The sequence below is a fragment of the Nyctibius grandis genome, chromosome 7 (assembly GCF_013368605.1).
Source record: "Nyctibius grandis isolate bNycGra1 chromosome 7, bNycGra1.pri, whole genome shotgun sequence".
Taxonomy (NCBI): Eukaryota; Metazoa; Chordata; class Aves; order Nyctibiiformes; family Nyctibiidae; genus Nyctibius; species Nyctibius grandis.
The window spans coordinates 50,436,172-50,462,021 of NC_090664.1; the positions used below are offsets into that span (position 1 = coordinate 50,436,172).

A 25,850-nucleotide genomic window follows, 5' to 3' on the forward strand; every position below is an offset into this window, starting at 1 on the left:
CTCAAGCATCTTCCCCAATATTAATTCTTTGTCCAATTAGCCTTACTGTTCTCCTGGTCCTGCTTGCTCTTCAGATACATTCTCTCATCCCCATCACGTCTTTCACTCTGCCTGCTGGTTCCTAATCCCAGCGCAGATCCAGTTTCCCAGCTCCCTGACTCCAAGCTGGTGGTATTCTCTTGCTGCAGCCAGTCAGGAGCTCCTGTTTACCCCACCCAGACCCTGCATTTCTTGCCCATACATTTAGTCCAGGCAATTTCCCCTCTTTCTCCTGCCAGGGAAGAAGTAAATGAGAGCACACATTGAAAAAAGATCCTCTACTTGTATTTTAAATAAACACTTCTTCATACCAGCTCTCCCTCTCCTGCCAACCTGTACCCTCATTATCATGCCCAGATCTACCTCATCCCAAAGCAGCCCTGAATTGCAAACGCATGGTAAGTCCTGTTGAATTTCACACAGATCCTAAGTACTGGAACATCCTCAGTGTAGCCAAACTCAATTTTCTTCCTTGAAAAACTAGCAAAATAAAACATTTCCAAATAACTCACTTGGGCATAAGAACATTTTTCCATTGTTTCAATCTCAAAGTATTTGGAGAATTTCAACCAAAACGATTCAAACTGAGGCAGGCAACCAGCACAACATCTTGGTTCAAACCCCAGAAGTCTGGTAGCGCTACACACACTGAGAGCAAGCCTTTTATTTCTCAACATAAGGAAACTTTAACCAAAGCTTTTTTCATAAGGGTTTAAGTTTTGGAACTGAGTAATACAAGTTTATTTTAGATCTAAGGCCACACTTTTAAAAAAATGAGATTATAGTTTATTTACAAAAATTTACAGAAACCAATAACCAGCAAGATATTTTACTGTTAAAAAATATAAGCAATATTGATTTCAGGCTCCCTTCAGTACCAAAGGTGTCCATCTGGATTAATTTAAGAAGCAAATATTTACTGTCCTCTAGACACTTTCACTGATTTTAAGACAAACTAACAGTTATCTAACTGTTATTCAAAGGCTGGTATCCGAAAATCCCAACAAATGCCCACCAAGATAAATTTAGAAAAATTTTTTTTGCTCTAGTTTTATTAGTGATATATTTCATACAAGCATATCCCACAACACCAGTTTGAGTCAAAATAACTCCAAAACAGTCCAACAAAATCAGAGTAAGAAGGAAATATTTGAAGTTTGGAACTCTTCCTATTGGCTTCTCTTTTTTCCCATCCCTCACAGTTAAGAATTCTGCTTTTTTTCCCCCACTTACTTTTTAAGTAAGATTCCAGTTAAACTTTGAAGCTAAGAAGTTTTTCAATATTTTTTAAATAAAATAAATATTTTAAATATTTTCCAATCCTAAAGCCAACCCTCCTTTTCCATTTTGCATTTAAAGTAACATGAACACCCTTTTTATATCCTGCAACGAACATGAGTTGTCCCTCTCACTGTCAGGATTCATTAGTGCTGGGTTTTTTGAAACCTAAAAGTTTCAAAACCAGCAAAACTACAGAAGTACAGCTGATACAAATCATAGCACAGTAAAGCTGCATGCTATACAGACAACTGAGTATTACTAAGAATTACCTACTTATCTGAAACAGATTTTAACTTTATGCATATGACATTTTGAAGAACTACTAAAATATGACTGATCACATTTCTTGGCTGGTAACCAAAGGCCAATCACGCAAAATTAATTGCAAAGACATTTGTTATTTGCTGAAAAACGAATTACCAATATTTGCTTCTTAAAAAAAAGAAATTAGTTTGATTGTCTTCCTCCTAACACTTGTGAAAAAGACTGACCTCTACTTTTTTCCTAAACCAGCTTTGCTTCTACTATCCCTAAAGAGTGAAGTAAAATTCTGCCCTAAATTATGGTAACACAGGTAGGGGGAAGCTTGTCTTTTCTGATTGCTCAGATTTTTCTCCTGAAAAAGCTTTCAGGACAATTCCAACAGGAATTTGATTGTGTGATGGATTAATTTCACGCACTACATGTGAAACTAAAACTCGAAGGTTCAACTAGAGCTACTACTTCCAAACCCAAATGAACTTTTTTTTCTTTTTTAGAAAATATGTAAACTATGGTGGATATTTTTCTAAGTTATGAGGTGCTTGTCTATTATTCTGAAATACCATTACATTTTCCTTAGTTTTTTTCCAATGTAATAGGAATACACTAATTCTACAACTTCAACCTTTACTTATGCCAAATTCTAATTCTCCTAAAAATAGTACAAAGTAATCTAACAGTCCTCCATTACTTAAAAGTTTTTGAGGGTGGTGGGTTTGGTGGTTTTTGTTTTGGTTTTGTGGTGGTTTTTTTTTATTTTGCTTAACAGTAGTTAAACTATAATTCTACGAGTGGATTATTTTACCATTAGTGTTAAAATCTATATTCAGCAAGTATTTGCTGCTAATAACCCCCAAGTGCCCTCTGGTATTTTGCAGAAAAGACCACTCAGAGCTCTTTAACTTCAAAAATTAATGAAGAGCAGGTGCAAAAGCCAGTTTTCATACTGGTCTATTTTTGATAAAATAAGCATACTGTAACATAGATGCATAATAAATCTTTATGCGCACAGTAGTTACTCCCATTTTTCATGGTTTTGCTATCTGGACAGCTTCAAATTACAACCAACTACTCAGTACACACATGAACTAAGACTCCCTACAAAAAAAATTATTTTAACTATTACTTCACCATTATTATACCTTTTAACAAATTTCCCTAATTAATAAATCTCACAGTCTTCAAAATACCTATTTTTCAAGTTAACAGGTTTCAACCTAAAAAAAAAAAAAAAAAAGAAAGAACTGTGAATTCCTACGATCAGCCAAGGCTGCAATGTTCTACATTTCAGTCCAACATTGGGGCCAACTCTGACACTGGGGGAAAGGACAAAATATTGATTTGCCTTTCCAGCGAGATCCCACAAGGCTGGTTCACATTCATACAGAAATGGTTACAAAGACTGAGCTACCAAATGTCCGTATCAGAAAGACTCAGCAGAGCACATATGGTAACTTTTTGGAGGAGCCTTCTCCCTTTCTCATTGTTACTGGATTATATAGGGTCATTATTATTGATTTAGTATCATCATTAAAATTGATTATTTAGTATCATTATCAGATTGATTACTTAGTAGAAGTGCACCAAACTGCGAGGAAAGACTCCTAAAATTAAGGTTTTTTCCAGCTTTAAAGCTAGTTGCACAAAGAGCACAGGATCAGGAAACAGCACAAGACCTGAAGCAGTCGTACCTGTCGTGGCACAGTCCAGCCTTGAAGTCCTCAACCAACCAACACGTACCCCTTCACAAAACTGCAACCGCTTCAGCACTGTACTTTCTTCTAAACCACTACCTGCAGCCCTGGTGTTAATGAGTATTTCAAAGACCTGAGAGAGTTTTGGAAAGCTGGAGGGCTCTCAAACAGCCTCGCAGCAAGGCTTTGGGCGCTGCAAGGGGACACAGCTCTGGACATTCTTTCTTTTCTTCTGTGAAAACCAGAACATGTCAATGCCTGAACACTGAAAGCAAGGTACTGAACATCACGATTTTCCTTAAACTACCAAAGAAAGTTATTTCTGGTCTGTACTTTTTCCTGGTTTTAAAGAGTGTGTTGAACTCTCTCATCTAATTTATCATAGTCTAATTTTACTTTGAAAATTCTTACATACCATTTTTTTTTCATACAAGAACTGAGGTCTAAAAGGAAATGACATTGGAAATAGGGTTCTGTGTGGATTTCCAAAGAGACCACAATCACAGACATTTTAGAAATACTTGAAAGGAGAAGATAACGGCACACTGAAGTGCTACTGACAGGTAAATGTCTTAAATCTTTAATTTTGTGAAGTTTACTCTGACAAAAATCTACCCACTCTTCCTCACCGACACACTATAATTTACAGCACCTCAGACTGACATTTTTATACGATTCCACATGCCTGCAGGTTGTACAATTTCCCCTTTTACTAACTTCCATTATTCAATATAGCTAAGGCATAACTTACACCTTATCAATCACTTCTGGGAAAAAAAAATGCAGTAAAAACTTGTGTCTACAATTCATTGGAGTTGTGAATAGCTCATTGAACATGACTTTCACACACTCCGGCAATCCCACCTTCTGAAAGAACACGAGATAAGGTTACTTTAATCCTTTCAAAGAACTGCACTATTTTGCCTTCCTTTTTATCCCTTTAAATATCCCTCCTAGTTAAGAAATTAACATTCTCTCTCATACAATTCTTACACAAATTGTACTTTTACTTTTCTGCATCTCTTGCTAATTACATGATGTTATCTCCAATAATCTATTCATGAAGCACAGATAACTTTGGTTACCAATAAAAGGGAAAACTTAGCATAAATTGCTTAGCACAAAGTTAATCTTATAAAGCAAGGAATAAAGAGGATCTAACAGCTATTATATGACTTATCAGCGTCTCTAAAAGGGTCACTCTGCTTTTTTTCATGAGACTAATTAAATACCTTAACAATGTCATTGAAACTTCATGAATCTTTCAATAAAATACACCCTGCCTCTACAACATGTTTTCATTTATTAATCTCACTTAAAATGCAAAGAGCCAGGAGAACCCCATTGACAGTTAAGCAGAGCCACTCAGTTAATTCTTCTTATATGGTTTAAATGCAAAGAATAATGACCACTATAACCTATGACAATTAAAACTATAGCCATCTGTCACAAGATGTTAATCCTCTTATTTCAACACCTACTAGAATTTTTGAAAAGCTCTCCTAAAATGCCTACCTTCCAGTGCAAGGAACTGACTTTTTATCCTCTCGTGTAGGAAGCCCTGCTTCACATATCTTGGATATGGTTCAAAAATTTTCAAGTAGAAATGTATATATCCCACAAACCATGGCTCTTCGCATTCAGGTTTCATAGTATTCTCATTTACTGTGCACAGCATACAGAAAGGGAATGATTCACTGAGATTTTATAATACAACTTATCTTGATATTTCCTTAAATACAGTCTAAATGACTCAGTAGTGTCCCTGTGATGTCTCTGACAATCATGTAATTCCATCAAGGTGAACTAAAACCTAAGCAAGTACCATGATCTTCCCAATGGATTCAGTATTATAAGACGACCTTATATAAAAATTCATGCCTTAAATACATTTCAATCAAGGACAAAAATGAAAGTTCAGAGTGATCACAAAACTCAAGGCAGTGATTGTATGCTACCCATACATGAGTCTTTTCAAAGCTTGTGGAATATATTTTCTGTGGGGAAAACAGAAAGAGATAGCGAGTGCTGATTCAAGTATGCGGACTGCACAGATCCTAATACTACGGGCAGGTTGAGTCAGAGACAACGGGTTGATATTTTCCTCAACTGAGCCAAAAGTAATTTTTTAATATTAAAATGTACCACATAACTTGGACAAGCTTCTCTTTCATGCTACACAACTCCAAGAGGTAAGAAAGTGTGTTGGAAGGTTTAGGCACAAGTCTAGGTCATATGTAAGAAATCACCAATGCCCGATTTCATTGTTTAAGGTCTCAAAATAGAACTCAGACATCATGAAAAACCAGTACAAGCAAGGAGAGAAAGGCATGGAATCCCTTGCTATTTAAGCCAATTCATGATCAAATAGCTAAAATACATACACAGGCAATACAGAAAAAGAAGGATACTCCCAGCATACTAAGACAATCCCAAACAGTTCAGCAGACTACAGCTAAAAATTAGATTCCTTGTATATTACAAGCATCCCTTTTCAGCAAGTTTCAGGGCATCCCCCTTAATACATCAATTAGGGACGTATTCATGTTGCAAATGGAGACAAAAATACTCCCAACTTCAGTGTGTTTCTGTAAGAGAAGCAACAATGCAGAACGGCCCACAAGCAACCAGTTGTACACAGAAGGATTGCTTCACAGAAGGTTTCTTGAACCTCCATCTGCTCTGCCATTGAGGCATGTATGTTAGAACAGGAAAATCTGCAGGACAAGTGGTCCCATTCAAGAACAATTCTCAGAAAACACTCCTAAATGAAATGCAAGTATAGGAAAGGGATTGTTAACTAAATCCCAGTTCTAGCTTTAAATTCCTAACAGTGCTGATGTGCAGAAAAACCATGCTCCCATCCACCTGTTTTGTATGGATGAAGGAAGAGTCTCCAGCAAGCAGAGACAGGCCATAATAAGAAACAGTGTGACAGACAAGTTGTAGCAGCCCATACTGTCTGAAGGAAGAGTAAACCCAAATCTTTTACAGTACAAACCTAAATAATTTCTTAAATGGGTGTTTTAAACTAATTCATCTGGAAGACTCAGTTTCACTTCAGTTTGTAATCCTCTTCAGGGGTGTGGTGTAGAAGACTGCACGATCATTTTTGTTTGGTGCCCTCTAACTTTTTACAATTCAGTATAATATAAATAGAAATCGGAGAAAGAGTATAAAGGACATTAGTGCCATTTAGAATGATGAACTCTCCCTTAAAAGAAGATAATTTCATAACCATTTTATTTAAAGACAAGAAAATCTTTCTGCATATTTTTTGTGCTGAAAGCTAACAGTTTTAGGGTTGTGTAGAAAATTAGGGATCCAAAAATTTTGGACCTCCTCTGCTTTCAGAACTAATGAGATAAAACATCTGACAAAATTCATACCTTATCCTTGGACTTACCAGACTAATCCATGGAAATATTACTACAGTGTTTATTGACCTAGTGTATCCTGGTGACCTGCAAGTCACTGACGATTAGAAACCGCTCTGAGGTCAGAACTATACTGAATCATGAATATCAAATTAAGTATTTCTACATTACACTCCAAGCTTGAAGGTGCAGTTACAGTTAATTTAAAAACAATCTAAAAAAAAGTTAAAAACAATTTAAAAACGGTTGGACTCGATGAACTCAGAGGTCTCTTCCAACCTGGTTGATTCTGTGATTCTGTGAATCTGAGAACCTCAAAGATAAATACATGTGACTTGAAGATGATGCTTCTCCCATCAACAAAAAATGCTCAGATTGCTACAAAAAAAGTCAAGAAGCAGCCAGCTTTACAGAAGACAAATATAAGAATTGCTGCTAACCTGGACTTTCATCTGTATTAGAAAATGACATTTCAGACCTGACTATTTAGTAGTTAAAATTACCCGATTCCTGATTTTTAATTCTGTAAAGAAATCTCATTTTGAGATGTTTTACACATCTCTGACCTTACAAATACATCGATGCAAGAACTTTACATACCCAGAGCTCCCAATATGCCTGGAGGTACTACTCATGTGTTGTGTATGAAGGCCTAAACATTTTTACCTTTTTGAGTATCCTACAGTCAACCCATAATACTCCTCTAAATGACCTCGTTTTATTGTAAAAAGTGGTACGACTTACTGTTTTGTAATGAATTAAGCATTTTTTCCTTTCACATTCTATAGAATTAGCAAGAACTGAAGGTGCAGAAGGTGAATAAATACCAGTTTATAGATTTGTATTTTTTTTTTGTATTGTGGTGACACAAATGTACTGGATTATCTTTTAAAAGGACATTTTGTCAGCTCAGTGAAAATAGCTTAAGAGAACTATACTGTCATCTAGGACTCTGTAAGATTATAATAAATATATTTTAGTTCTCCATTCAGTGTTTAAGCACTAGATTACTCTTACTGCATTGCAATAGGAAGTCAATTGTATATTTTAAGTGGATTTCTTTATGAGTCTTGACTTCTGCAAAGTATCTCTTTAACCGTGGCTAATTAATGGCTACATAGCTATATGCATAATACTTTTTCCTCTTAGCCTCAATAAAAATTTGTGCTTCGCTTACAAGGCTTAAAAAACTTCAAATTTAATTCATACAAATATATCAAAAACAATGTACATATATATATATATATATATAAATAAAAACTTTTTTACTGTGAGGGTGTCTGAGCACTGGCACAGGTTGCCCAAAGGTTTGCAGAGTGTCCATCCTTGGAGATATTCAAAAGCCATCTGGATGTGGTCCTGGGCCACCAGCTCTAGGTGGCCCTGCTTGAGCAGGGGGCTGGACAAGATGAGCTTCAGAGGTCCCTGCCAACCTCAACCATTCTGTCATTCTGTATTTAGCAGCTACTAAAGCTGAGACTGAAGAAAATCTAGCATCATTAGGCATAGAGAAAAAAATTAATTCTACAACTCTGGTCTCCTTGGTGGTGCTAAGCAGCAATCACTTAACAGAAAGGTAAATGACAATAACTATGAAATATAAATGTACAAGTTTTCTGTTTGATTTTAGTATCTACAGAGCATGTGCACACTGGAGCTAGCATGACAAGTTAAAGGGTTACTGCATTTCGAAAGCATCTATTTCTCTCTTATTTAATAGCTGTTACCATCATGTTTAGCTGCTGCTGCTCCTTTTGCAGATGGGAATTCATTGATATGATTAAATTTGATGGTATGATAATGTATGGTAATCGTGATTAATCAGAAGCCCACTAGCAAATGGAGAATGTTGGGTATTATGTCACCTGCATTTTAAACTGCATTCCCTCTATGCCAGCCTGACAATATTTGACAGCTGGAGGGATCTCATGCTGCATCTGCTTGCTACTACTTATAGATCTGATAAGAGAAAGTGCCCATCATTCCTTCACTATCTTAAGTGCTGTAATTATAGGGCTTTGCAGTCAAGTTGTGAAAACAGTGTTAAAAATGAAAGCTTTTTGCTAGATGCTGAACAAGCTCTGTCTCACATCTGCAATGGCTATAATCTGAAAGAAATGTAATTTGATGCAGCAGTCTCATTCAAACATGATTTGCATGAAATGCTGGATAAAGCACTATCCAAGAAATGTCAATCAACACCACCTGATACCATGTATCCTGTTAAATGAAAACAAAATGCTTTCTACACTACCTGTGATCTGCCACTGCTACACAGTAATAGAGTGAAAATTTCATTTACTGTTACTCATTATAGTAAAGCCATAGCTAAAGCAGAATAATTCTGAGGAAGCAGGAGAATCATTTTCACAAGTGGCTTTTTATTTCCATTAACAGTTTGTCTCCTACAGGTACTAGTTACTAAATACCATTATTTACCAAATATCAGTTTAAAACAATTGCCTGTGCTCAGATATAGGACCGTGTAAATTGTCCTTACTGTGAGTACTGGAGAATATGAGCCACGACCTTAGTAACAGTTGCTAAAACCCTTATTCACTTGTAGCAACTCAAAATTGAATTTGAAACAATGGAAAAAAATTTACTCTCTATTTGCATTTCCTACAACAAACAGCAAACACTACTGAAAGGAGTTTTGTTTTCAAAAGCACCACAAATTTCTGCTTCTACATACTGCAAGGGGTATTTACAGAAAGGCACACCCACAGACCCAGGTACACTGTTATATCCATTAAAGCGACGCAAGTTCACTAAAATGGTGTCACAGGCTGATCCAAATCAGCCCAAGGATCACTTTGGGGAAAAAGAAGTAAACTGTACTCTAATGTACCTTTTATAATTAATCTGTACAGCACTGATAGTTTGCTTGTCTAAAACAAATGTTTCAAGCAAGTGGCAATGAAGGACAGCAACCTCTGTTCTGAGCAATGACTGGGCACCTGTTTAAAAACCTCTCACAGATTTAAGCATAAAGAAGCATTTAAAAACAGTATCTGAATTACAAACAACACTTGAAAGCTCAGAATTTGTCAAACTAGAGTTTTCAGAACTGGTGAAAAAATTGAATCAAAACTAAACAACTGCCTTTCACAGCATCCACTTAAGACAGCACTTGATGTCCTGGAGATCAAGTGGAAGCATGTTGAATGAGAATATAAAGAAAGTTTACTAAGGTTTTTGTAGTTCAAGAAAAAAAAAAAAATCAAAGATGATTTTGAAAAGAAATTATAAGGTAAGTCCCAAAACCAAATCATGTCAAACCTCCTGGGAGCTGAAAAGTCATGTCACATAGAATATTCACAAGAGCCTGAGGACAAGTCACTCTATTAGTGTCTTATTTTTATACTGAATAAAAAAGAATTTATGTTACACAATTCAGCTTTTTCAGACTTAAATTCAACAGTTACCTGAAAAGCACCCAGTGCACTATGTAAGGTGTCCTTAGAAAGAGAAAAGCTTTGTGCGTTCAAAAATATCACAGCCTTCCTGGCATAAATTAGTCAGGCAGACACTAATGCCACTTCATCTTGTGCTTCATGCCACTTCAGACTATTCCTAACGTCAGCTCTGAAACTCAAGTTGACCGAAGTTAATAAAATGTGTCTGTGGGATGGACACCTGCCCAGCTTGCACCACACCCAGGGTGTCAAGTTAAGGACAGCGACTAAATCGGAATTTATCCCAATTCCCTGAAAATTCTACTGGCAAAAGCCAGACAGCTGAGACAGGACCTCAGAAAAATGCATCTTAACCACTTAAAGCAAAGGCAGATAATGAAGCAAGACTTTCAGAAGGACTCTGTCAAAGAGGTCAACTTAATCTGTTCTTTAAACAGTTTAAAGAAAACACGCAGTTGGCACTTGCACAGTTCCAGGTTAATTCAAATACCTGGAAAAATATTAGCATCAACTATGCTTGAAGATTGGATTATTATCAACTACAGCCACCTGAAGAGTATTGTGCAATTTAGACAGCCATAGAAGCCTTTGCAGAACTCAGGTCTTTTAACTCCCAGTTACCACATATTCACCATGTTTCTCAGCTGTAACACGCCTCAGATCTACCATTCAGTCCTAGTCAGTCGAATATAGCTCTCAAACATCACTCACATTAAGTCACCTTGAATGCTTCCAGAGTAGGAGAAAGACAACTTCCTTGCTTGATTCAAGATTACTGTAAATGTTGAAGTAACTAAGTAGGGAACACAGATTTATTCCATTACATCCTTTCTAGTACTTATTCTCTAAATATTTCAGGAGTTAAGCTTTAAGTAAGAAATAATTGAATAATGAGCCCTACCCTGAAATATTAAAATTTAGATTCAAGGTTAAATGAATTTAATCAGTTCTAACGCCATGCAGGTTCAATCCTGATCAACATTACCCTGATTTAGTACTATATTATTTCTTACAATTTAGAACTCACACCAATATGCTAACATGCTCATTACAACTTTGTTCAACTCTTCAATTACATCCTTCTGCACAAGGTTGTAAGAATTAACCATTACATGGTTACAAGTTACTTCATTAGCCCTAAATTAATAACACCTGGTTTCCAATGGATTTATGACTTGCAATTGATTAGCTCTGACTGAAGCTTTTCCCATGTTTGGAGAACTCAGTGTGTGCGCTCTCTGTGCTGAGAGGTTTCTCTCCTGGATAACACAGGAACTCAGAGGCATTTCTTCCTTCAGTTAAGGCACTAGGCCCTTTTACGTCTCTCCCTTGCAAGAATTTCATTACCTTCAATGTTTTCACCTCTGCCACATTCAAAATAAACCATCCAGTTCAAAGTTGAAGTGGAAAGCAGGCTACAAATACCTAATTCTAACCCCACAGTTTTTTAGAAACAAAGCAATGAGAAAAATCAGTTCACTATTATCCTTTGATTAGGTAATCCTAAAGACAAGAGCAAATTCGAGTTATTACATATCCAGAGATTCTTTCTACAATGAGGAAAAGGATGAATGAATTATAGTCTGGAATACTTCTTTGATCTTTTTCAAATGGCTTGTCAGCAAAGTTGTCTAACTATCGCTATACTGCTATAAGTCAACACTTACACATAAACAAGTGAATTATAATGGCACAAAGGCATTTGACATGTAACGGAGCAAAAAAGGTAGTTCTGCAAGATAAAACGTTCAAGTCAGAAAGCAAATTTGTTTTCAGCTCAAGAGCTAACATACTACATTTAATAAAGCAAACATGAGATATGTACACAGTGACACTTAATCCCTAATCCTAATATGACTGATAACCTATGCAAAATTTATAAAGTACTTCATAAGGGAAGTCCATATTATACCCATTTTTTAACTCAGTGAGTCATGGGAAGATTAAGTAACTTTCCCAGGGTCATACAGCAGGTTACTAGCTGAAGTAGGGGGGAAAAAAACCCAAACCACTCAGGGTGACCAAATCACAGTACCGGATCCTCTTTGTTAAGATAGCCTTCCTCTTCTTTATGAAAAAAGAATTACGCTGACTCTTTGTTAGTGCATTGCTTAACACAAAAAGGCAGCAAGCAGTCAAGTATTTTCCTTCAGGCAGAAGGAGCAAGAGTCCTAACAAAAATGTTTAATCTATTTTATTCCCTTTCAAAAACTGTTGCATACAGGATTATCCAGGTCTGCAGTACTTCTCAACTTGCAAAACCAAAGTGAACAGAATGAAAAATCTAATTTCACAGTCAATTTTAAAAAAAAAATTAATTTCCAGTTTTTCTACACTGATGTAAAGACACTTCAAAGACGTCAGTTACAATGCTTTTACAGATATTCCTTGTCCTCCAGTTTCTTTTCCATCCCAAATTGTGTTTATTGGCAAAGCAATTTAGTGTCAAAGGAAAACAAATGCAAGATACTTGTTTTCATAAAAAACAATTAGAATTACTTTAAAAATGTTAATAAGGTCCCCACATAATACTAAAAGCTGGTGAAGAAAACTGTTTCCTCTGAAAACCACAATATCTTTAAATAGAAAAATATCTCTGGTTACAGTGTTGATGATAAAATTATGTAACACGAATTTACTTAATGAAACTGTCATTTTACTGCTTAAGCTTTTTATACTTCACAGAAGAAATATGGCAATTTAAAAACTCAGCTACTGTACAAAATACGGACATCACAATTCCTCAGACAGATGTTCTGTACGAAAAATACTCTTGTGTCAAAACCAACCAGGTATGCACATGGCAATCAAAAGTCACAGCACATTTCTGAAATCTGATTCTTTCATATACATCTGATCTCTACACAAGTAATTTACTGTGTGATACTACAGAGATGTTCATGAACATCAGCTTTCCTCCTTCAACACTGCACACGTTAATGGAAGATAGTTTTTGCATGTTTTATATATTTGGGAAAGATAATATATGGGTCTTTATTCGAAAATATTTAAGGCAATATTGCACAAACTATTTTTTCTTTTGCTTATTTTGCTACTCTGCAAACCACTTGAGCTAAAAATTTAGGACAACAAAACAGAAATGATGAGAAAGGGTCTAGAAGCATGCACTCTCCATTCACAGAATTTAAAAAAATTATCAAGTGAAATTAGCCTAGTGAAGCAGCTAAGTGCCTTGTTTGTTTTAGAAGTTAGAAGCACACGAGAAAGCAAGGTCATGCAATGCCATTCCCATTTTTTATATAAAAAACATGAGGGCATTTCAATGCCTGAAGAAATTATAAAAATGATTGCTGATTTTTACAATAAATATGTATTACTGCTTTTTAAGCTTAGGGATTATTTTAAATAGCCTTTTATTATATCAAATAAAATAAGGATTCTATTTATACAGAAAGAGTCAAGTAATAAAATGAAGCCCATATTCCTTAAGACAAGATGCATTCATGCCTCTCCCACTGGAGAGACTGGCTCAACAATTTTACAGTTAAACAGAATTAATTCTACTCTCAAAAATCCATTGACCTTAAGCTTTTAACAAACATTTTCAACTGCAGAGTGTATTGTCAATATTTACAAATCCTTAAAATTATATTTCACTAGAACAGCTTTTATTTGCTATATTAATATTTCCTTGCAAATGTATGCTTATCCATATCAGAGAAGAAGAAACAGCTGCTACTCACAGGAAATCTCTGGGGTCCTACAGCAGGTCTTGGCTGGGCTGGAACTGGCAGCAAGGGCACTGAAACAAGAAGCACCTTTTAACACCATTTGTTTTACCTAACAGTTGTTGCTGTTATTTCCAAAAGCGGTTGCCATAAAGAAGCCATGATTAAAATCTGCTACATTTACCCTCACGTCACAGTTCCTACAATTAACTTCAAACAACCATTCCCTCCCCTGTAACATGCAACAGGGCAATTAGGATTCTCCTAGTTAATTTACATAATTTAATTCTGCATTTTCCAGAATTAAATTGCTCCTTGTTGCAGGAAGGAAAACTAGAATACTTATTCAGGCAAAGACGTCTCTTAGACAAAGCTGACGATAATTTCATGTTTTAAATAGAAGGATACATGATTAATTTGCCTTTTCAACTTCACGCCCCTCAAGATCTCCTAGGTATCTCCCAATCTCACCACCAACCTCCCACAACAAGCATGGGCAGGAAAGGCTCTATCTGGTATAACTCACTCTTCATAGAAGGGTAAAATGAGGCAGGCAGTGGCAATTAACAGCAAGCAAAACCTACTTATCTGGCCTTGCCACCATAATGGTATGTACAACTGTGATCACAGGACCGCTGAACTAAGATGAAACATGAAATTTCATAAAGAGAAACCAAGAAGAATTAGGAGACACTTTTCCTGAAAAATAACCTCCAAAATTACTATTTCAGGGTGATTAACCTGTACTTGTCCATACAACTGCATTTCAAAAGACTAGTCACAAAAAATATTTCCCAAAATATTCACTTAATATTATGGCGTAATGCACAAAGCATCTACTGCTGGATCACCTTGGGGACTGAATCTTTATTTGAATCCCCAGTACAAAGTGTAATGACAGATTTCCCATTTCCCAGTGCAGTTTATTTTCCTCTCTGAGTTGTCCAAGTGGTTACATGTACAAATGTTTCAATGTCAAACAAAAGGCCCAGAGAAGTTAAACAAAGCATTTCAAACAGCACTGAATGTGTTCGCTAATTTACTAAAATCTTCTAGTAAGGTTATTTTTCTTCAATTTGTTTTTAGCATTTCTGAAAGTGACAGGAAAATGTTTGCCGCACAGAGTTAAACATTGACTTTGTAAGACAACTACTATATTACACTTCAGAGCAGGAAAGATGTTAAGAAGCACAGCCAGTTTAAGGGAGACGTTGGGTGCGTTTCCCAACACAGGAGTTTGCTAAGATGCCTCAAAAATCTGACAAAAAATAATGCATTAGTGGTTATTTTTAGTTCATGTCCATGCCTGGTTTCTATCCACTTTTGTTAAGTACTTGTGGTTTACTAGTTCAGGGACTGATGGGGTAAACTAATTGCACCAGTCTTTCAGCACTGAAGGACTGTATGCAAACTTTGTATCAGGTTACATGAGAAAATTAGTTGAATAGTCTCATCTTGGCTTCTAAAGAACATCTGTCAATATCAAACAGCCATGGCCACCTGGAAAAAACTGACAGGGTGCTCTTGACAGACCTAGGACTAAAATAGCTCAGGTATTACAGGTCAGAGAGGCACTGAGAAAAATTGCGTTAGGTCAGAAATGTAGAGAAATGTCAACTGAACAGGGCACTCGTGTCTATTTCAGTATCCTGCCTCTGGCAGTAGCATATAGAGAGATATATATTTATATTTTTTAAGCAAATGAACTTAATACTCATGAAAGATAGTAGTTCAAACTCTGTGCCCTCTCAATCCTTGGACACTTGCTGAAAGCAGCAAAGTAGTCTCAAATAAGCATTCATTTTCCTGATGTCAAATCTGCCATAGGTTCAAAAGTATGTTTCAAAAATAATACACAGCATGTTGCTAGACACTATTTTAAGAAGATTAAATTGCTTTTAGCTGTAAATTCCAATGCTATACCTGAAAAGATAAAGAAGCAATTCCCATATTGATTATTTAGGAGAATTATAATGTGATTTTTCCCAAGAAACCGAACAGTTTTTTAAAAGGTAAATGGCATAGTGATCTGCTGAGCTGCCATAAACTGCCCACTAGTTCATGTCAATTTTGGTAACACCACAGTATCCTTGAAATAGTTATCTGTGGTATAAACATTAAGGGGAAAAAACTCAATATCTGTACCACAGGATGAATTAGTGTTTCACAGTACATCTATGCCCAGTCCTCCAGCACTTGTAAATTGATGACACTTAAATTTGGACATGCATTCAGCCAAAAATTACTACTTACAACTCAAAACTAATTTACAGCACAGGACACAAAGAAGAGAGAAAACTACGACAAGTAAGCAACTAGAAGACATGGGATTCAAATGCCACAAAATGCAGATCTGAACGCCAACTGACCAGTATCTGCAGCAGGTATGCGCAGAGGCTCACATAACTGTTTCAGGGGTTTTGATAGACTGAGTCCTTCTTAATCATTTATGATGCTTTAAAGACTAAAAATAGTAGAAATTTGTTTGAAACAAAACTGACTTGAAAGTCACTATTTTTTTTGAACCTAGATTCAAGGCTGCAGAGATGGAGGCCACTGGAAGAGATGTGCCTTTGAGACATCAAAGGAGTAAGCCAATAACCGGATTCTTCAAGAGTGCTTCAACTCACTTTCAGGCTGAAGTAGCTGGCTACCACAGGTCTTATGCATGCTATTTTATTCAAAGGAAAATTTTGTAACAATTTACAGGAGGTTTGAGTCTATTTTAGAAAATACTAATACAGTCAATGTATTTCAAGACTAACTCAAACCAATAGTTCTTAAGAAAGTATATTTCTATGATTTGCAGTTAGAAAAAGTGTCCCTGGTGCTGACAATTAGAAGTATGTGAGCTTAATCCTGCCATAAAATTAGAGAGGAAAAAATGCCAGTCTACACTAAAACATGACAGCACGCCATTACAATTACCAGAACCTAAATGTGCATATCATGCACTTCCAGACGTGGCATTTTTAGCTTCCAGGCATCACATTTTCAACAACAGAATCCCAATATACTTTCCACCTGACTGTATTCTCCAATGTGTAAAAACCCTCCTGTATCTGGAAATATATTCAGCCAAGAAGGGGCAGGACATCATCAAGAACATCAAGTCAATCTGATCTTTCATACTTCCTGTTACCCTCAAATAAGGATGTGTTTCACATGCAGCATCATTAATATTGCCAACTACCAGTCTCTGCCTATTGGGGCCTCAAGCAGATGGATTAAACTAAGAACTTTTTAAGAGGAAGTTTAGAACAGTTCTCCCTACACTGGAATTTCTGTCTACCTTTTGCCTGCAGTGACTGCTTAAAAATTCATCTTAATATGCAAATGACACTGAAGATTTTAGAATTATGCTCATCTTCCCTCAAGACGACTACTGATTTCCTACATACACATTCTCCTTAGGTGTGCAAATGTATACTTTCATGTAACATAGCTGTACTGCTGCAGACAAAAAGACTGAGGCACTCAGCCACTGCAGAAAACTCAGCTTCCCATACACGCTCTCTAATTCAGAAGATTAAAATTCTACAGTGATTTAAAAGATTGCATTTAATAGTATGCTACACACCTATTAGCAGAAATACTCAGCAGTCTTGCCAAGGATTCCTTCAGTAAAATGGATGGCACAGATAGCAAAGGTATTGCATATGAGCCAGGTGCCACCAATACACATAGCAAAGATCTTCCTCACCGAAATACAGGTCTTATACCATTCAAAAACGGATCACTCATTCTCCAAGGCTGCTCATTCTGAGAGTACAACTACACTTCTACCAGTCAAGCAATGAATGTGCAAAGTCAGCAGGTATAAGATCTGAAAAAAAAAAAAAAAAGACTACAAATGCAATATTGAAGATCTCCTAACAAGCAGGAGGTACACAACCTCATTAAAAGGAGGATCTGCAAGTAAAGGCAGAAATAAATACTATGCTCAAGATAAAGCACAGCCCATGGAATACCCACAGTGCCACAGATGTAGTGGTAACACTGAGGCAAGCCTGAAGCCACCCGATAATTTGGAAAAAAATTCAGCGAAAAGGAAGAAGATACAGTGGTATACTTTTTTTTGCAAAAGCAAAAATCCTCAGTAGCCATGGCTGGCATTAGGAGGAAACTTGTTCACCTAGATGCAGAAGATTTGTTGACTGTTTCACAGGGATAGAGGAGAGGCATCTAGAATGGTATAAAACCAATTTTTGTTTTTCGCAAAACAAGAACTGTTGCTTTAGAAATGTTAGGAAATGCACAGAAGGCATAAATCCAAGACTGAAGCACCTTTTGGACTGCTTCCACATAATCTGTCCTGATGCACGGTTTGGTGGGAAGCACCGATTTTTATTAGAAAAAAGTGAAATAATCTCTACAATGCAGGTACTATGAAGCCACTTGTGAGAAGCCTAACAGATCTCTATCAACGGGCAATATCCTACCCTGTCAAATCCTGCCTTTCACTGGCCAAATAAATGAAGCAAAGCTAGCACTGGCTTGGAGTTCTGCTGATTTGAAGGGGGAAAAAATACAGAAAACCTAATGGTAAATACATATAAAAATGTATGTATTTCTTTACTTGGTCTAGTGCCAGCAGTATCAGAAATCAGAGCTACATAAGTGGGTTTTTTTGAATCCTTTTAGGGATTAAACACTTCTCAAATAAGTAGTAATGTTAACAGCTCTGCTGAGAGCTGCCCTAAAAAGTGTAGCCCAAAGAGTGCTTGTGTTAAGTTACTGAAAAAGTGTATTTGCAGGCTGCGAATTAAACAATCACAAATGTGGCACTGAAAGGAGAACTGAAGGCATGTATCTTGTCAAGTAAGGACAGCGGCTGCTACCTTTCACAGAGCAATTACAGTGCAAGGAGTGCCTCAGTGTACCCTCACTGAAACAGGTGGGTGGTCATTCTGTGAATGCTTGGCTGAAGGTGGAATGATGTGGGAAATTATGAACAGCAGTACTTACCTAGTTTTGAAAACTGACATTTGCTACTTTTAAAAAGCACATTCTCTTTTCAGTTTCCATTTTTACTGCTCTTTGCAGGCTTTACAGTAGAGTAACAAAGATGAAGTTGAAAAGGCTTTGCTATTTCAGCTGGCCACAGCCCAACAACATTATGTCTTACTTTAGGCAAAACATTTGTTTCTAGCTTAAGGAAAAAAATATCAGCCTGAAGCACATTTCCATGAACTGATAAACAAACAAATTATTGCATCCCCAGCAAAGAATAAGATAAGTCCTGCTCGCATGACTGAGAAGTTGTTCAGAAAGCTCACCTTGTACAGGTGGCACTACTGTCCCCTTGAAATGTGGATTTATGTGTATGTTCTTCGGTTGCTGAGGTGTCACTGGAGGTGGAGTCATCATTATTCTAGGCGTTTCTATCTGAGGGGGCATATGTAGCCCTGGAGGAGGAGAAGAATGATGCTGATGCTGTAAAGGAAGCAGAGATTGTAACTGTTGCTGCTGCTGCTGTTGTTGTTGCTGCTGCTGCTGGTGCTGCTGTTGTTGTTGTTGCTGCTGCTGCTGTTGGTGCTGCTGGAACAGACTCCTAACAGGTTGCTGGTGTGTTGGAATTAACCTCTGTGAATGAGTCTAAAGTCAGACAAAAGAATAAAGTCAACAGGCTTTTAAGTTAAAATGTCCTGACACAAACCAGCACAAAACCAATACACCTTTGGAGAACAATTAAAGCCAAATATGAACAGAAAAACTTCTTTCCCATATCATCAACTGAAACTGCTAAGAACCATCAGCACAGGAACAATTGAAGACATTCACGTGAAGGAGAGGACAGCAAAGAGCAAGGAAGCACACAGGGAATGCAGACATTCATTCACTTATTTTTAACAGTGAAACTGTCTAGTTCCATATGTTAGGGTTCTGCATATGTCACTGGAAAGGGTCATCAACTGCAAAAAAGTATATGTGAAGATGACTAGCAATCTAAGTTCTAGTATCAAAACAAATCCACTAACTTTTGTCTCATGTAGAGAAGAGCCTCTCTGAGAAAACAGGCCTAACAGTAGCAACAGAAGTCAAAATACAAATTAAGCTAGATTCTGAAGATATCAGTGCAGCCCACCCATCCATACTGCCTGAAGAAAAAACTACTTTAAAAGATACCTTTCAAAGATACCTTTCGTTAACATAGAAGAAAGTCTCTTGCTGCTCAACACTCTCAAACACAAATGGCCAAAATCAATTACAAAAAAAAAAAAAAACCTATCATATTTCTCTTCAGACATCCTTCTGCTTCTGAACTCACTGATACTAGGTATCAGTCCTAGTCCAGTAACTGCCAAATGGCAGTGCAAGAAGAGTCCCAAACAGGCAACCTTTCAGTAACAAAGATGTGACACATCGTTTTTTTCAGCAGCCATATACATAGAGCAAATCAGCTACAAAGCACACACAAGAAGAAGATAATGTGCTGAGCACAAAAATGTTTACAACATTTAAGATCAAAATAACTAGCAAAGACTGCAGCAATACAGAAAAAAATTATTCCACCTTCACTGTTTTAAAAGCATGAAATATTCTACTGCAGGGCTCTCAACTGCTGAGATATCCACCGACTCCTGCTAGTGATCAGCACCTAGAGTTACTGCTGTTGGAAAAAATCCCCTTTGTTTAATACAGATGACCTTGTCCTGCAAAGACATACACAGGCTTTGTTCTACAGTCTCAGCTTCCAGTACCTTTTATGACAGTTAAGAAAAATAAGCGTGGGCTACCTCTTGATCACACACTTGCTGGGTTTTTTTTTGGATGGAAGAAGTAAAATCTTTTAGTTTGAGATACAAAGCACAGTAGGGGGTGGGAGGGGGAAGAGTAATAAAGCTAAATTTCATCTGAAATCCCAAGATACTAATTTATCTAGTGGTGACTACCTCCTGGGGTTTTGTCTCCATAGTAGCATGAAATGAATAGAAATAGATTTTTACAGAAGTAGCAGCAAAAATATTAGTTTGACAAAAATGAAGAAATATTGTACAGAATCATATTTTTTTAAAACTAAGTTACTATTAATAGTGTGGGACTGAACACATTTCCATGTTGCATGTAGAGGACTTCTCACAGGAATTAACTTTTTCCTCTATCCTTATGCAAACCAGTAGGTAAGCCTGATTGCGCTGTATGACTCAAAATCCACTTTTCATTTGCAGGCCTGGTAACAGGACTAAGCACATAATTTCACAATCACCACGTTACGCAAAGCCCATCTTGCCTAACAGTGCCCTGAAAGAGCAGAAACTGTACTTTGGAATATATATTCCACCTCTGTCAAGATTCACGATTTAGAATCATTTTGCCATAATTTCCTGAAAGTGCACTCAAAGAATACTAAGCACTAAAAGGTACCATTGTCGACGGCTGGTTTGGCAGCAGTGCAGGCCTGTGATCCTTCATTCTTCCCCTATCGTTACTGTCTCTCCTTTGTTCTCCCATTCCGTGGCACATAACAGAGCCTCCTCTTCGCCCTCCTCTCCTTGAGCCATAACGTCCCTGTTTAAGCTGCCTTTCCCTCTCTTCAAATTCAAGTAACGCTGCTTTGGCTTCTGCAGAAAGTTCTGTGAAAAGAGAGAGATGGGGAAAAAATATTTTAGCTTCGTGCTGAAAAGATGGAAAAATATCATGAAAAAAACACCCGCTAGAACTACAGAAGCATCCCTGCAACTAACACAAAATTTGCAGGCACTTTGATCTCCTTTAGGTGGCACGTTAACATTTCATTAGACATCTTTAAAAGGAAAAGCACACAGATACTTGTGTCTGTTGCACAGACAAAAGGCAGCAGGTAAATGAAACAAACATGAACACAACTGTTTGCTGCTTTTTTAAATGCTATCGAAGTTTGCCTTATGCTGTAAGAGGAGGCTGTGGCTGCTTCCACACTTCTGTTATCTTAAACAACATCTCACTTATCTGCAGAGATATCAGGCAGTACAATGAAACCCACAGTAAACTTTACACTAAAGGATATATTGAGTCTTCCATATAAACAGATTTTATCCGCCAGATTCTTTTGCACGTTGGCCTGTACCAAAGAAGGACCTTCTGGTCACTGAAGTGTCTTTCCAGTATGTAACTACTTAATATTTATTCTATCATATGTGGTTTAAGAAGCAGCTGTACTTTATGAGTGATAATTCCACTTAAGAGAGCACACTTCAAAACCCCGGCTCAAACACATGGCCACTGATAACACCCACCCAACTCATATCACAGGTAAACACCAGAGAACAGATGGTACTCAATGAAGACTGCCAAATTTGCTTGAAACCTGGGACAATGTTGACAACATCGAGAGAAAACCATGCAGTAACAGGCCCAGGTAATCAAATTACTTGGAAATACAGAGAAAGTCTACAATAAACTTCAGGAACACACTGTGACAGTACAAGCAGTGCCACTCAGCAGGTTTCACTGACTTAAAGTGGATAAACTTTAGCCCAAACCTGCAGCTGAGGATTTTGCCATGTGCCAGTCAGACCCCCTGTTACCTCTAAAATTGACCTCTGCCTTTAACAGGGCAGAATTAAACTACTTCACAAGAAACACACTCTTGACAAATAAAAACATATTTTGAATTCATATAAATGGCAACTAGTGCAAGAATTCCAGTTTTCCATTTACGAAGTTTGCTCTTAATGTTAAAGGTGGCTGGGTACAGGGACCACTCTTCAGGACAAAGTGTTTTTATTTGCTAGTACTACACATAGTGGCTATAATATCTAAAGATCAGAATAAAAATCGTTTGTATCCAGCAAATGAGACATTACTACAACATCTCCCCATAACGACATATCCTCCATCAAGAATACATAACTAAAGCAATTAGAAAACTATTAAAATTTCTTGTGAGTCTAATAGCCAAAGCTATTTAAACCACCATCTTAAACATCTTCATAAGTAATCTCAACTAGTCTTTGAAGTTGAGGACTGACAGAAGGGCAGAGAAGGGTGAGTGCCACGCATTCCCACTGCAGCAGTTGTTCTTACTTGGCTACAAAAACTACCTGCATAACTGAGCTACAAAGACTGTAAATTTGCATGTCCCAGTTTTCAGAGGTATCAGCACCTCCAGAAAGCAGGGGCTTTTTGATTTTTAAAAGAAAAGTTTAGAACTTGCTGACTGTCTAAGAACACAGTAAACATGACAGACTCCTAAAAGCCCAGGACCTGCCATGCAGTTTCCCATTTAATTTCTGCATGTTAGTGGTAAGTTTCTCTACCTCCTTCTCTCTCCCCTCTCTGACACCGCAATTAAGTAGCATAAAGCCTTAATTTACAATCACACCAGATACTCTTATGAAATGCTACCTTTGTCCTAGCACCTGCCTCAAGAGACTGGCAGAGCCCAAGACAATCAGGCTTTATCAGGAAAATCTTACAGCATACTTAGAAAGGGGCAAGGAATCACACTCCCTCAAGTCTTAGTATGGTATTAAATGTGCACACTGTGGATTTCTGAGGAAAATTAAGACAAAGGTACTCTTGTCCAAAGCAACCAAAAGCATTAGAAGTGACTAAAACAACCATCTTATCCATCCTTAGCTGTCAGGGATGAAAAAAAGCTGGTTTAACAGGAAAAACAGAGCTCTGATTTCAAGCCTCTTTCCTGTCCACATCTGCAGCAAGTTCAGTTTCTTCACAGGCTTGCAAGCGTGAAAGGGCTAACACAGGCTTTGAGTTGGTCTGCAGGAAAGACAGACCACTAGCTCCCATATACAAAGAAATGGTGCCACTACATTGCAAAAGCAACAGCTCTCCTCCCTTTAACCAGAGAGGATCCGAATCCTGCAGGGCATCCTGGGCACGCTGCTAGTTGGAAAGGTTTCTCCCCACCCCCCCACGACCCCAGAATAGGACAGGCAGGGCAATTTTTCTGCCACCTTCCACACTACAACCCTGAACTCAGCAAGGTAGTTTGGAAAGCAAAGTTCAGTCATTGCAACAAGTACCTGCCACTGATATTCATTCAAGATGATAAGATGCTATTTCCTATTAAACTGATTATAGGTCACATGCGAGGAAAGCAATTCTTAACGAAGCTGGGAACAGAGCTAGGCTTCCTACGAGGCAAGATCATGTTCGAGTCTCTCAGCCTCTTGTGCACACATCGAAGGACACTGAATAGAAACAACTTTAGAAGAAAGAATGGGTTGCTCCACACAAAATGACTTCAGAGAGCTGTGCTGATTAAGCTTGGGGAAGGGATGACAGCATCCAGGGCAAAGTCAGTCCTGCTGATGCTCAATGTGCAGGTACTTTTCATGCTCTTCAAAATGAAAACTAACAGTTTTCCTACTCGCTCTACACGAAAGTTCTAAAATTTTAAAGGCTGTGTCTTTAAAGCCACAGTCCACATATTCAGTTTTTCAGCCAGAAAAGTGAAACTGTAACATTGACCTTTGAAAAAGTATCCCAACCAAAACAAAAACCCCCACAAATTCACTGCAGCATCATTACATTCATACCACCTCTGTGACCACAGAAGTACAACATAACCATTTGATTTAAAAAAAAGGAATGTAAGATTACGTTATACTATACATTATACATATTTCTCCCACAGCATGTCACTGAAGGCAACACTGTCCTGCCCGTGAAGAATTTTGCTTACACACAAAACTGCAGGTTCAGAGCCTCAGAGACAAACTGCAAAAGTGAAGACTCATGCAGTGAACCAAACTCATGAATACCCTCAAGTGCTGTATATTGCTATCAGTCACCATGCAGCAAAATATACAGTCAGCTCAATTATTAGGTGGGCTGTTTATCGAATTTGAGAGCACTGTGCCACACACAGGAGATAGTGTGGAAGAAGGTTTTGCAGGGAGGGGAGCAAGGAAAATAGTCCCCGTCTTCCCTGAAAGCAAGATCAGACTGCTAACTAGAAAAGAGGTGATGAGTAGAGGAAGAAGAGATCCTTTTCCCTCCATAGACTCTTCCAGAGCACAGCCAGGCATTCACATGAAAAGGCCCACTGCTTCTCCCTGACTAACAGCTGGTGTGTGTTGTGACCAAAACACACTCAGCCAGGCTGGATGCTGCCATGCCCCTGGACAGTGTGCGCAGGGTGCTGCTGCACATGGCCACCAGCTCCTGTGTACACCGACCCTGAGCGCAGGTCTCTGCGGCTGCACCTGCCTTGGGTGGCTCCAAGAGCAATGGCATTTCAAATCCCCCGGTTTGAGAATCCCAGAATCCCCATTATCCTGGATAATGCAGGTATTTAAAACATACTTTCCAGAATAGCTATAAAAAAATATACATATGCATTTACATACATATGCAATCTAAACTGAGAGAGATAGCAAATGTTCTCCTTTGCTTTAACTAAATTTTTCTCCCCATCATCCAGACTCACAACCTGATTATACTATGTGCTTCTGCACACAGTGTAACAGGACAACAGTGAAACCATTCGTTTTAATTTCCTAGTCTTGCCTGAAATCTCAGCCACTAGTTATCAGAGTGAACATAAGCCAACTAAGCAGGGCATAACAAAAAGTATTACCACATCCAATAATCTTTGTTATCACACTGCAAATGGCTCTGTAGAAGTGTAGGGTTTTGGTTTGGGTTTTCAAATTAGGTAGAGAATACTTTAGCTGGGTGACACCAAAAAAAGCCATTTTTCTTCTTCACATTCCTTAACGGGTAACTAAATCCAGAGCATAACAACAATTCCAGCTCTGGGAAGACTTCAACTACATGCACTGAAAGAAGTTATGTATTTCTTATCTAAGATGACAAACTCAGTATCTCTAGAAATCAACTGCACAGTTGTCCTACAATACCTTTCCTTTGAACTTTTCAAAACCACTACTTATATTATCTTGGATAAAGAAATGTTTAGGAAAGATCTCAGCTACATTCATGAGAATGTATTTTTATGTATTTTTTTACCAGCATGCATTTATTCTCATCTTGACTGTACAGTTCTCACATACACAGTTAATGCAGTGAATCAGCAATTATTTTTCTAGTCTCTCTAAGTGTCAAGATTAATTTCACTATCGCTGGTAATAAAATGGTTTCAAATGACACCTTTAATCAGCAAGTAAGAATGCACTC

The 25,850-nt window shown here is 37.6% G+C and overlaps 1 protein-coding gene across 3 annotated transcripts in view; it reads right to left on the bottom strand.

Moving 5' to 3' along the window:
• The window catches only part of RBM33 (RNA binding motif protein 33), a 106,363-nt gene that overhangs the window by 46,514 nt on the left and 33,999 nt on the right, over window positions 1-25,850 (bottom strand). For all 3 annotated transcript variants that reach the window (XM_068404558.1, XM_068404557.1, XM_068404559.1), the window contains exons 8-10: window positions 21,129-21,337; window positions 19,040-19,358; window positions 13,776-13,834 (exon numbers count right to left, since the gene is read on the bottom strand). In XM_068404558.1, coding sequence (XP_068260659.1) covers window positions 13,776-13,834; window positions 19,040-19,358; window positions 21,129-21,337 — 587 coding nt within the window. The remainder of the gene's footprint in view (window positions 1-13,775; window positions 13,835-19,039; window positions 19,359-21,128; window positions 21,338-25,850) is intronic.